General features: G+C 43.8%; 1 protein-coding gene across 4 annotated transcripts in view; it reads right to left on the reverse strand.

Moving 5' to 3' along the window:
- DAB1 (DAB adaptor protein 1) overlaps positions 1–14,425 on the reverse strand; it is a 1,136,100-nt gene that overhangs the window by 273,888 nt on the left and 847,787 nt on the right. For all 4 annotated transcript variants that reach the window (XM_059374891.1, XM_059374888.1, XM_059374892.1 and 1 more), the window contains one exon: positions 2,295–2,497. In XM_059374891.1, the coding sequence (XP_059230874.1) occupies positions 2,295–2,361 (67 nt within the window). In that variant the 5' untranslated portion in view covers positions 2,362–2,497. The remainder of the gene's footprint in view (positions 1–2,294; positions 2,498–14,425) is intronic.

Genomic DNA, 14,425 nt, shown 5'->3' on the forward strand with positions numbered 1-14,425 from the left:
AGGAAATGGAGAGAGAGGACAGGAAGAAAGGAGATAAGAAGTAGTAAGGAGAGAAGGGTCAGGAGAAAAGGGAAGGAGAAAGGGAAAAGGAAGAGGAAAAACACACATAAAGGCTCTTTGTTGGGGCACTTGTGTGGCTCAGTCAAACCTCAATCTTCAACTCAGGTCATGATCCCAGGGTCCTGATATCAAGCCCCGAGTCAGGCTCCCTTCTCAGGGGGAAGCCTGCATTTCCCTCTCCCTCTCCCTCTCCCCCTGTTGGTGCTTGCTCCGCCACCGCCCCCACTCTCTCTGTGAAATTAATGAATAAAATCTTTTTTAAAAAGGCTCTTTATTAATCCTTTAATAAATGCCAAGTAATATACTAAGTATTTAATCTGCCTTGTCTCAATTATTCTTCATAGTAAGCCTCTGAACTTTAATATAATATCCTTACTTACAGGAGAGAAAACAGATGCTCAGAGAGGTTAAGTAACATCCTAAGGTCACACAGTTAGGAGCTGGCATAGCTATAATTTGAATCTAGGTCTGCATGTCCAGACTCCATGGTACTGCCACTCACTAGGAGATATTCCTTGCATTATGTATTGTGCTGATTTTAGAGTCCTGTAAGACATGAAGATGTGGAGGTTCTAAAAAGTCACCTTCATACTCCCATCCCAAATCTTCAACCAAGCCAATGTTCTGAAAACCTGAATCCTCATTTTAGAAAGCTCCTGGTTTTGCATTTTAAAATTAAGAATGAAAAGATATTCAGTAAGATACAATTTTTAATGCATTAAGCATTCAAGAGCACAAGTTTAGTGGAAAGGTTAAATCTGAAGCAAAAATATAACTTGTCAGTTTCCACTGAAAAAGCATTTGAATTCTAGTGCATTATCATGCTCTGCAATCTTTTTTCTCCATGTAGCAGTTCTCCCAAGACCTGCTCTCTCACTGACTTGCTTTCCTTCTTTTATTCTTAGACCATGATGCATGAAATACAAGGTTTACATTAAGTTTTAGCAAATAAAATAGGCTGCTTCCAAAATATTTGTGTTTCAAATAAACATCCAAAGCAACATTTACCATCCTTCCTGAGGTTGTGGCTGTCTGGGAACTGCCTGTGTATTACATTTATGTCCCTTGTTTCCTATAGAGTGTCAGACAAATACCGTCAGGAAACATGACGGGGCAGGCACAGCAGTGTCTCAAACAAATCACTGCCTCTACAAAGCAACTGAGCGCATCCTGGTTTGCAAGCCCATATTGACAGATTTCAAGACCTGAAAGAGAAGTCTATTAATCGTCCTCCGTGCAGCTCAGAAGATGAGGGAGAGAAAGACAACACACAGCACGAAGTCGCTTACGCCTAATTGCAACCGGGAGACAAACATCCTGAAAGGCATGGTCATAAAACCATGGGACCCAATTCTCCAGAAAACACAGAGAGGGTGAGAGTTACTTCATTATCATACTACGCATGCCAGTCCTCATTAGCAGGTCTCTATGTGCCCGCTCGGGGTCAAGCACGTTCCAAGTGTTGGAGCTGATGGGTGAAGGAGAGGTCCGGCTCTGCAGGAATGCTTGGTCCAGCCGATAAACAAAAACACGGGAAATTTTGAATAAAGTGAGATTCTAACAAAGTGCTCCTGCAGCAAAACAAACAAAAACAACTAACCCAGTGCGGAGAGGAAGGAAAGGACTGACCTGAAGATTAAGTGGGAGCCAGCCTAGGAACAAGCGGGGAGTGACAAAGGATCTTGCGCTGGATTAATTGTCCAGCAGTTCCCAAAGTCTGGGCTCTGAAACAATGGCATCGGTACGATTGGGGAATTTGTTCTAAATGCAGGGGTGGGCCCTACCCCAGACCTCCCAAACCCCAAAATTGTGGGGATGAGACCCAGCATCTGTGTTTTAACAAGCCTTCCAGGGGATTCTGGTGCTGCTGGAATTTGAGAACTTTGGAAACCTGTGAAAGTGAACCCCAAGAGACAGAATGCCTGGGCATAAACAAGGTTGGATAAGGTGGGGGGGGGGGAGCGGGGGAGAGGATTAGGCAGAGACATGCTTGCTGGAGGGATGGGTAGAAGGCATACCAGGAAGGGTTTTATATGTTAGGAAAATAATTTTGGATTTTACCCAAGGCATAATGGTGAGCCATTAAAATATACACTGCGAGTACAGAAAACAGCAAATAATGCTAGCGCCCATTAAAAACCATATGCCATCACAAAGACAGTGCTATAAATCATTCCAGAGATAAAACACTGCACAGACAAATAGCCAGTAAGAAAGGAACAAATCAGCCCTACCTTTCTTTCTGGAGTCTTTCTTGGCGCTGGTTTTCACAGCTACTTGAAGTTCTGTCTCAGTTGACATCCTACTAAATCCTTAGTCCACTTCACACAGATCCCGGGCCTCGGCCAGGCTCATGGAGGACTCCTCTTCAAGACAACGACTCCTCCCTTCAGAAACAACGCTCCGAGCTGCACATCTCATTCACTCCTTCCGAGCGCTGCGAATCAAGCCAAGAAGAACGTTCAGAATCATCACCTTTGTGAGGTTCAACAGAAATTAGTTGGGGGGTGGCAAAACAGACTGTCAAACATACAAAACCAGGAAAACCTTGGTCTCTGTGTACGAACTGCTCCCTCGATGTCATCAAGCCACTGACAGGGTTTGTAGCAAAGGGAATGACAGGTCTACCTGAAACATGGACTCTCAACCTAGGTACATAACTCGACACAGATCTCTTTAAAACTCTGGATTTCCGAGAAGGACAAAACCCAACTCCTTGTTTTCCACGTGTCTTGCTTTGAAGCAGTAGATGCCACCCAGAAAATACAGCAAAGGAGTATTTCCTGAGCAACCCCGTGGAGACATTTCCAACAACAGGGCACCCATCCATCAGCCAAGCTTGATCAGAGCCATGGCGGCTAAGGCAGATCATAGGGAAGTGACCTGTGGTCTCTCCCTCACTGCCAGGCATCAGCGGGGACATGGAGTTGACATACAATTGGGCTCCAAGGGTAAGGTGACAAATGGGGCTGAGAAACTTTCCAGCCAGCCAATTTTTATGTCAGCTTTTTCCTCAGCTGTAAGAGCAGACAAGCATTTAATGGGGGGAGCAAAAGAGAAGAAGCGGGCAGCCACTCACTCCGTTCTTTCTTTCTTTAATAAATATGCATCGCACATTACTAGGTACTATTAAGTCCAGACTCTGTGCTGGGAAGAGAGGATAATGATAATAATGATAATACAACCACTTCAATTATAGCTCGTATTTACTATGCACTTACTCTATACTTTGCCCTCAGCTAGGGGTTCACATACATTATCTCATTTGATTTCAGTTAAACTGAATGAATGTATCTCCGGTGTCGAGTCAACCATCTTTCCCAGTGACCATCTATCTGAGAGTTACATCGGAGAGTTCAGTTGAAAATACACATTTCCCTAGTTATCCCATTTTTAAAGAAAATGAAGATAATGCTGCTGGAAATGGGTCTTTAAACTGCGCAAGCCCGTTCTGAGCTCATCCCACAGACCCAGAATGGTTGAATCCAGAAATGTAGACCCTGAATGCCAGTTTCTGCTCAAAAAGAAAAGTAAACCAAACCTCTTAATCATGACAACTAAGGAGGGCTTAACTAGGTCTAATGTAAAAGCCACATAAAACTACAGGAAGGCTTTGTGCATTCTAGATTCGTCCGTGTTGTTACAAATGGAGAGAGGGTATAATGCTGAGTGAACTATGTCAGAGAAAGACAAACACCATGTGATTTCACTCATATGTGGAATTTAAGAGATAAAACAAAGAAGAAGAGAGGCAAACAAACACTTCTATATGCAGAACAAACCCGGGGTTACCAGAGGGGAGCTGGCGGGGGGGGGGGGTGCGCTGGGTGAAACAGGTGAAGCGATTAAGAGTACACTTAACTGTGATGAGCCCTGAGAACAGCTGGGTCACTCCACTGTACACTTGAAACTAACAGAACACTGTGCGTTTATACTTAAATAAAAAGACAATAAAATTAGTAAAATTATAGGAAGGCCCAATAATAGGGAAATTCTCACCTCAGCCAAAGATACTTGGTTTATTCATTTGTCAAAAAGCGATTTTTTTTTTTTTTTAAAATGATGCTGGCCCTGAATGATGTCTCAACGATAGGAACCAAAGGAAACTACAACTAAGGAAATGGAAAACTGTCTTCCTAGAACGGGGTCCGTGAAATCAAAGACAGAAAACGGGAACCTTCCCTGCCACCCTTGTGCCATCTAGCGGCACCATGCCACTAGCCCTCACCCCCACTTCCCGACCTCTCCCCTGACAGAAGACAACATCCCACAGGAGATGACAGAGATGACAGAGCCACAAAGCCCTACATGGACATAATTAAATTTTTTAAGAATACTGATCATCTCATGGCCACGCCAGTGATGAAGAACCTACGACGGGCCAGGCTCAAATGCGGGCTCATTCGCGTCAAGAGACAGCTACTGTGCAGCCACCCTGGCTAGGAGTGTGGACTCTTTATTCCTGTCCTCACAGGTGCTCAGTCTAACGAGGATGTCAGGCAGGTAAGGGACTGCAGGACACACAACCGGAACACACACACACGCAGACACCAGGTAAACTGGGACACAAAGGAGCAAGGACTCTCCTTTGCTTGGAAGAGTCACTAAAACTTCTCAGAGGTGGGGCGCCTGGGTGGCTCACTGGGTTAAAACCTCTGCCTTCAGCTCAAGTCATGATCTCAGGGTCCTGGGATCGAGCCCCGCATCGAGCTCTCTGCTCAATAGGAAGCCTTCTCTCTGCCTGCCTGTCTGCCTACTTGTGATCTCTGTCTGTCAAATAAATAAATCAACTCTTAAAAAAACAAAAACTTCTCAGAGGAGGAGCCCTGTACTGTGGGGTCTCAAAGAATGATCCTTACTCCAACTGGATAAGAGAGAGGACCAACAGGCACTCAGTAAGTCCATGTATAATAAATGAATGAACAGTTGTTTCTGGCAGAAGGATCAGCTGTGCAAAGGCACAGAGACTGGCAAAGAACAGCCCAACTAATAAAAGGAAATGTAAGTCTGCTAAGGAGGCTATGTACCTCCTCACGTCTCCAGTTGTAACTTGCACTGCTACCTTTCTCTTCAATCTTTCTTCTCGAGTCTGCCTTGACATTCTACTGACCCTTCAAGGTCAAAGTATTGTAGGCAGAAAGGTTTTCTGATCTCTCTATTCAACGGGATTTCTCCTTACTTATGCTACAATCTGCTTTTTGGCCAGCTGCCTAGCTTCAGCCACTGATGCGCAGCATGATATTGAGGAAGCTACTCAACCCCCCTCCTTGCCTCAGCATCTCTATCTCTGTAACGGGGGTAACAGGGAGCTGCTGTGGAAATGAAGTGTGACCACACATGTCACACGCCTGGAAGAGTACCTGGTACCCTTCTGGAAAGCGCTTAAAAAAGATAAGGCACCCAAGATTTCCCGTGTTAATAGTTCAAAGTCACGTGTCAGTGCGTCACCTCCGGTCCATACTGTTATTCTCCCTTTACAAAAGAGGAAACTAAGGCAGGTGAAGTCTTCCTTGTAAAGACACTGCTGAAAGAGATAGAATCTAAGATATTTCCATCGTGCTGGTTTTGCACACAGTAGGTACCTAACACAAATAATAGAATGAGCTGAAATATATAGATTTTACCCAATTTCAAGCCTTCTTAAAAGTTCCCATATAGGGATGCCTGGATGGCTCAGTGAATTAAAGCCTCTGCTTTCAGCTCAGGTCATGATCCCAGGGTCCTGGGATCAAGCCCCGCATCAGGCTCTCTGCTTGGCCGATCAGCAGGGAGCCTGCGTCCTCTTCTCTCTCTGCCTCTCTGCCTACTTGTGATCTCTGTCAAATAAATAAATAAAATCCTTAAAAACAAAAAAGCTCCTACATAAAACTGGATGGGAACTGGGCTGTGTTTTCCCCTTCAGCTTCATAAAGCACCATACAGCACCTCTCCCTATCCCGTGGGTATCTCCAGCACTGCTTGTTCAACAAACTGTGAGACTGTGTTCAAGTGTTATAAAGTATTGCTTGTGCATTTCTGAAGAACACCCTGATATCAATAATGAAAGGAAACCAACATTATTTCAAATAAAAACTTCAATAAGGAAGCCGCAGTAAGGAGAGAAGCTACCACAACCCAGGTCTTGGCATCCCCTTTAATTTTCCAAAAGCCAGAGGTTGGGAAAATGCTGTGAGGGAACTCCAAATTATTTAGGAAATTCGTTTCTTTGTAATTAAAGAGATTAAAGTCCCCCAAGGGCCAGGAACCATGTGACAACTGAAATCATTTTCCCCCAGTAAAAGCTGCGAAACCCTATCAGTTAAATTCAGACTCGCCTAGAATTGTGAAATGCTTCAATAATGTTTCTTTGCTCCACACAATCTGCAGTAATTTAATATTCCTGAAGTGTGTCAGGTTTTTTATAATGAGCTCTTCAAATCTAAATGTGAATTATGTAACATTCCACTACAGGTATTCTGTCTGGGGCCCTGCTTCTAAATGTAAAATCCTGTGTTCAGTGAGTTTGGGGGGGAGGGGTTGTGGGGGTGGTTTGTTGGGGAGGGGGGCAAAAAAAAAAAAAACACCAAATAACAAAGCAGAGAAAACATGCAGGCCTTAAAAGTGAAGGAGAAGAAGAAGAAGAAGAAGAAGAAGAAGAAGAAGAAGCAGCAGCAGCAGCAGCATAAAGGCCTGAGCATACATAACAGAAGAAACACATACTAAAATACCTACTGTAACACAAGCTTGTGCTTTCTCTCACCCCATCCGTCCCCCTCATATGATCCTACTGTACAACAGCCAGCATTTAGGCTGGCCCGCTATTTGGCAGGTATGCTACTATAAACTTCTTTTATTCAATCTTTCAACCACTTGAAAAGTTAGGTCTTACTATCAGTTTTCATTTAACAAATAAAGAAAAGCAGAAGCCGGTCCGTAGCTGGTCCACGGTCACACGGCTCTTAAGTAGCACAGCACGGGTCAGGGTACACACTACTCTTCTCCCCCACCTTCCCTCCCCACCAAGCCTTCCAGATGTCCATCAGTTGGCCAGTGGAGAAACAAAATGTGGTCTGTCCATGCAAGGGAATACTGTTTAGCCATAAAAAGGAATGGGGTATTGCTACATGCTACAACGTGGATGGCCTGTAATAACAGGAGGGCCAAATGAAAGTTAAACCAAAAAGGTCACACAATGTATGATTCCATTTATATGAATGATCCAAAACAGATACCTCCATAGAGAGATGGAAAGCAGATCAGTGGTTTTGAGGTACTAAGAGAAGCAAGGAAGAGGGAGGGGACTGCTTCATGGGTACAGGATCTCCTTTGGGGGTGCTAAAAAGTTTTGGGAACTAGATAGAGACAGTGGTCGCACAACATCATACACATAATAAATACCCCTGGATTGTACATGCTGAAAATGTTAATTTTATTTTGTGTACATTTCACCTAAATTAAACAGAAACAAAACAAGAAAACCTCCAAGCCATGCCCCACATCCAGCATGTCACTTCATGATATGCTAGGAACACTGCAAATTCCAGTCCAAAAAGATAACCTGGACTTAAAACACAGATGAAAACGCAGTCTTCCCAAAAGGCAAACTTTGGGATTAAAACCTGCATGCCACAACCTGCGTGTTTGGGGACTTAGGCATTTTAATCGCTTTGTCCAAACTATAGAGCACCCCAAACAGGCTATTAACAAGGCACAAGAGTTTGTAACCATCCAGATGAAGAGCCTGTTTCCTCATCGGTAAAATGGAAAGACTACTCCCAAAGATGTAATATTTGGAAGATTAAAGAGTCATATATCTGGGGGCACCTGGGTGGCTCAGTGGGTTAACGCCTCTGCCTTCAGCTCAGGTCATGATCCCAGAGTCTTGGGATCGAGCCCCACATCAGGCTCTCTGCTCAGTGGGGAGCCTGCTTCTCCCTCCCTCTCTGCCTACCTCTCTGCCTACTTGTGATCTCACTCTCTGTCAAATAAATAAATAAAATCTTAAAAAAAAAAAAAAAGAGTCATATATCTGCTTGTCTTTACATAAAGAAACACAGGATAAACAAGGCAGGGCACCTGGATATCATTTTACTACACAGGGGCATCTGGGTAGGGGAATGACCAGGTGACCCAGTGGAAGGATGGGGCAAAGGCTGATACTTCTGAGTCGAGCTTTTTGCATTATTTCCCCCATTTGGAAGCCCACTGTTCTACACACTTGAAAAAAATTAAATTAAATGCACAGGGGTGGGAAGTGAGGGAAAGGTTCAGACTGGAAGTGGACTGAGACAAATTAATCCAATTGTATCAAATTAACATCACAAACAGTCTCTAAAGGGGTGAGAGAGAAAGAACTAATCCAAATAATTTATGAACACAGAATTTCACCGTTTACACTCAGTCTTCGGCAGGGCCGTAGCAGGGGGAGCTGCAAACAACCCCCAAATTTCTTATATTGGGATTTTTGTGGGGGGGGGGGGGTATTGTTTTGGGCAAATTACAAAACTATTTTAGATGTCCTACAGGATTAAATAAAGGGGTAAATTCTTTGATGTTCTTGGGAGCCCAGTTCTCACGATGAAAGAGGAGACATTAAATTATGGAAAGGATGAAGCCAGAAAAAATACGAGGGGGATAGACTGGAAATGGGAGATTTCCGGCAAACTCATGATTTATGAAATCCATCTGTCTATGTATGTACACACACATGCATTTATATGCACACATCTCCTAGCTCTCTCCACTGAACGGGTCCAGGAGCCAAGACACCCAAGGAACAACTGATCCCTACCACCTGGATTTTGGTTTTTTACTACTATTCCCCAGTAAAAGGAACCAGGGGTTCTTGGAGAAATGGCTGATTTTGGAGCTGGAGTGGAACTGGTGAAAGATGATCCTGAAATATCTCGTTATTCCAGCAAGTAAGGAAGTGCTCAAGACAAACACAAATGATGGGGGCATGTCACAAGAATACAGAAGCCATCTCGGAGGTGCCGTCATTGGCCCAATCTGGACTAATTTACACACCAATGTCATTTAAGGATGGTAATAAATAATAAACCATGGGGGGAGGGGACCCAACAATCCATGAATCAATACTGATAACAGATAAGAGGAGGAAGGAGGGAAGGCTGTCTTGCTTAGGGTAGAACAGGTACTATCCGGGATATACAGAGGGGGTGTGGGGCATAAAGCCAACATTTTGAAGTCATCAGAATGAAGCTTAGTTAGGCAGGAACCATCCATAAGTGGTAAATCCAGGGAAATTTTAGATGAGAAGACATCTGTTGGTCTTCAAGTGTCTTCCCACCTATTGCTTATAGTTGCAAAGGGAAAATGTGTGATTACACAATGGGAAATTGCACAACACCTCAATTAGGTTCTCCAAGTGAACATTAACAAGCAGGGACAGATGGAGATGACGGAACACCCTCAGCAGAGTACATCACTACCATGTAGCATTCTGTCCTGGAATCTAGTAACATCATGCATTTAAAAATTAAGGGGGAGGAGGGGAGTGTATCCTTCAAAAATACAGTAATAAAAGATAAAAGGAAGCTGGGGAAATATCCGTAAAGAAAATACCTAGATATAACAACTAAATGCAACACCTTAGAAGATCCTGTGCTAGAGGCAAAAGAAATACTGTAAAAGGAATTACTGGACCAATGGACAAATTTGAATATAGATGACATATTAGGTAAAAATAGTGTATCAGTGTTATTTATTCAATTTGATAATGTTCTTATGGTAATGGATTAAGCATAAAGGATGAAGATATGTGCAACTTACATACACTTGTATGTATCATATACTTATATATGTACATGCATGCATGTCTGTATGTATCCACATCCACAGAGAATACACAATACAGCCCATAGGATAAAATTTTAGCAATAATTGAATCTAAGGAAAGGGTATGGCAGTTTTTATAGTTCTTAAAAGTATCATTTTTAAACATTTTCCTGTAATTTTGAGGTTATTTCTAAATTCTAAAAAAAAAAAAAAAAAGTTTTTAGAAATCCCAGCTCAGACCCTGGCACACAAAGGTATGTCACAAAGCCAGTTCTGGCCTCACTTTTAAGTTCAGACCCTTTCCAGCTCCCTAGATGGCATACTTTCTAATTCCCAAGGCTAGCTGAGGTTAAAATTAGTTTATGGCTGTCAGTTCTTATTAGAGATTCCAACTTCACCTCAGATCTGCCCAGACTGCCTGACTTGGCAGAAGCCTCTGGACCAAGGTTGTTTGGAGCAGGCCTTCTTCTTCCCGAGCTCTGGACATCCTCTTCATACTTGCCCTCCATGCCAGGAATTTGGCCACCAAGACTTTTCCTCTACCTGCCCGATAGATCACTGCAAGCTCCTTTCATTACTCGGCCAACGCCAGCCTTCCTGGCATCCTCTTCCTCTCCATCTGTGGGGCCACAGATTTAGCCCATCAGAACTTTCCCTTTCTTAAAACATATGTCAAGGCCTACCTGGTATGATCTAGCCCATCTGGAAGATGGCAAAAATTTGCTCATTCTGCACATGGGTTCTCTTCAGGGACAATAAAATTAGGAAAGGGTAATGTTTTGCTGGAACCCAAAGACAACATCTATTAAAAGCCACTAGAAGTATGAGAAGAACAAACATTACAGGAGCGTTAGCAGAAGGCTGGTCAGGGAGAATGCACCCTCACTACTGATGAAAGACCACCATTGCCACAGCAAACACAGAGCCACCCCCTGTCTTGACCAAACCCTTCAGAAAAAATAATGCACTGGCTTTAAAACTCTAAAGGCCCCCAAGTTCATAATTAACCACCCCACCGTAGACCCACTCAAGGCAGTTTTGCCAGACAGTGTGTGTGAAGGGGCAAAATATCAGAGGTCAGAGACCTCTCTTGGCCTGCGACCTCATCTTCCTTCTGTGTCTTGTTGGGTTATGTTTACTTCCCATTATAAGAAAATAAAAAACAAAAAGAATTTTAGCTTACAGAAAGCGTTCTAGAAAGCCATTCTCTGTGACAGAACAAAATAAATTAATGAGGAAAAGTGAGTAAAGGGAAACAAATAATTGGAAAAGACGGTGAGGGGAGAAACTAGGATAGAGCCCCAGAAAAATGTGTAAAGTTGCAGAAGAGAGGGTATAAAGCTGTCTATGGGATTCTTAGAGGCCAGAGCAAAGAAGGAAATGTGATCAGTGACCAGTTCAGAGTTTCACAAGGTCCATGCTCAAATAAAGCCTTTTCTTTCCCCTTTGAAACAGAAATGGGGAATTTTTGAAAGGGGAATTTTCATAAAAACAACACTGTGTGGTGTCATGGACATTAGCACTCTCTCTACAAAAAATTGAACAGGGAATTTTCAGGGGTCCTTAATTTATGCTGTAAGTATAATACGAAAGCATAATTTAGTAGTATTGCTTTTAAATAGGGTCAAAACAATGTGACCCAAGTCATTTTAAATTTTCTATGAATAGAGTATGATTTCTGTTTTTTAACTGAAGTGAAAAATAAATAAGTAGGATCTTACTCTACAGTTATCTGGTGGTTTGGCTTTTCTTAGAATTTTCTAGAATTAAAAAATTAATAATATAAATGGTTATCAGTTTACTTATCTATAAAATGGGATAGTGGTGGGTATGACTCATGGAATTAAGTGAATGGGAACACGTGAAAGTTATGTGAAAGCACTTTGGGGAATATAAAATTCTATGTTCCAGAGGGCAAGCACTGTTATTTTTCAGGTATCAGTCAACCTTCAGCAAGGGGATGATAGGAGGCACACAAAATGTGTTTCTTTGATTAATCAAATTCAAAGCTAACAAAAGTCAGAACCAGGTTTCAGCAATATTAATGGAATTTATGTGACAGCAACAATGTATACTTAGGAACATTTCATTTAACTAATGGATCACATAGTTTCATTAAGTTTTTATTGCACCATGGAAAGTCATTACATCAACTTTTAAGAGTATCAGAAAAAACAATTGTATAAACCTAAAATAATCCCATTAGTGTTTTCATTACTTGGGGCCCCACGTTCAGCCAACTTCTAAAATTCTCACCTTTGATTTTACAAAAATATGAGGGGTGAGAACCTAAAGCAGAAAACTGTCCCAGAGGCTGGGATGAAATCATGCCGATTCTCCCACTGATCACCTATATATCATTAGGCACGTGAGCTACTTAACCATTCTGAGTCCCAATTTCTTCATCTGGAAAATATGGATCCAGTGGGGCCCACAGTCTTCAAACAGGGAACACGCAGACCAGGGAGTGCTGAAGAAAGTCCACTAGAGTGAAAAATTCACACTCTGCCATAACTATTGAAAACTATTTTTATCTTTAAAAAAGGGGGAAGGTAGCTTATTACTTAAATTTGCAGATCAACAGCACATGTATGTAAATTTATGCATAAGAATCCATACCCTGGTACAGGGTGCAGGCTTCAAAAATTATTCATTGATGGGGGGCGACGACCAGGCAGGTGGCAGGTGGCCACTAATAGTGGTTTGGTGGGAGCGACTGACACTGTTCAGATCCTTCCAAGATGATGTTAGCCCAAGAATCATGCCGGGACTGGAGGCAGAAAAACAAGGAAGCAAGCCGGGGAAGCCTGCGTCAGTGGACCCAGTAAGTTTAAAAGCTTATGCTCTTCAAATTTCCTTTCCAAGTGTGTTCTAGATAAATGAATCTTCAGGAAAAAGGAAGCAGCAGCAGCAGCAGCAAATACCCCAATTCCTTCAGCACACAGCCATTAATTCACAGTTTCTAGAAATCTAATCAATTCAACACACATTTCCTTCGCACCTACTGTGTGCACAGTAGCCCCTGTGCTCCACGCTGGCACGACTGAGAGACACGTCAAGGCCTGGCGGCTGCCACACCCTCCTAGGGCCAGGCACTGGCCTCAGGCGGCACTCACTCCTCTTCCCCAGCACTCCTCCCGATGGGGCACCTTCTTCGGGGGCATTTTGGCCAGGACCCGATTTCTTCCTTTAACCCCCTTAGCCAAATGGGGAGGCAGGCCACACGGTTTATTTGCTCATCACCAACCAAAAGCCCTCCTCTGTCATCCCTGGTCCCTCTACCGCGTGTTTGAGGAACAGGGAACTCCCCCAGTTCCCTGGGGTCTTGCGGTAAGAAAAGACACGTATTTAATGAGGCCCTCCTGGTGAAGGGGATTTTAAATAAACAAACGCCACATCTGGCAGCTTCACGTGCTGATTTACCTGAACTATATATATACTGCCATTATTTACTCTCCTTTCCACAGGCTACACTTCATTAACTTCAGAGTTGACAATGGGGAAAGACAGGCACAGGGGCCCGCCACCTGTAAACGGCGAGCCCAGCCGGTGTGCACTATGTCCCCGAGCGGCCCGGTCTGCTGGGTGGTCCTGGGGCTGGGCTCCTCCGGAAGCCAGCACATGCCAGCGGCTGTCTGGCTCACAGGGGCTGTCAGTGGGCTCCTCCAGGGGCAGCCCTTCCCTTCCCATGGCTGCCAACAGGTGCCAACTTCTCCCCGCCCAGAGAGCCAAGAGAGGGGTGGCGTGCTTTCTCCCCTCCCTCATCTCTTATTTTAATTCTTCTCTCTCTCTCAAACACCTCATTTTTACCACCTTCCTTTTGAGGGGAAAAAAAAAAGGGCCCATCATCTTCCTTTGCTTCCTAATGATTTGCTAGTTCAATCTCAATTACCGTAAAATGGGATACACGGATGGCTCAAATTTTCTCCACAAAAGGATCTGCACTTGACTGGAAGCAACCCAATTTCCACAATTATCTCCCTCACAAAAAGCACACACAACAGTGCTAACCGTGGGGCTATGTTTTCCTGAAGCCGTAAATAGGGATGGATGCGCTGACAAAGGAGCTCTTTTGGGTTTGTTTCCTGATTTGTGAATGTATTTATTTGAACCTTCTCACAGACACATAAAAATTCAATCACACTTGGCAAATACTGAGCAAATCACCAACACGGAAAGCTGCTTCCTCTCCGTGCAATTTTCTCCTCACTGTTAAACCCTCCATCCTCCTCAGAATGGCAGTCCGAACTCCCCCCACGGGGAAGGCTTCCCGGACGGTGTGCACCCTTCCCTGTGGTACAGCAGCCTCTATAAAGGACAGAGGCAGGACAGAGCAGAGGTTCCCCAACTTTGTCCCACACTGGCATCACCTGAGGGGACTACCGATGCTCGCCTGTCACCCTGGGACTCTTACTCAACTGGTGTGAGGGGACACCTGTCCACTGGGATGCTTAAAATCTCCCCAGGTGGTCTGACTGCTCACCAACATCTGGGAAGTACGAGCATCTTCAGGGCCAAGCATGATCCCACTCCCTAGTCCCTAGGTTTGGGCCCCTTACTGAACCCCCAAGTCTGAATGCATTCCCTG

This window comes from Mustela nigripes, chromosome 14, assembly GCF_022355385.1.
Source record: "Mustela nigripes isolate SB6536 chromosome 14, MUSNIG.SB6536, whole genome shotgun sequence".
Taxonomy (NCBI): domain Eukaryota; kingdom Metazoa; phylum Chordata; class Mammalia; order Carnivora; family Mustelidae; genus Mustela; species Mustela nigripes.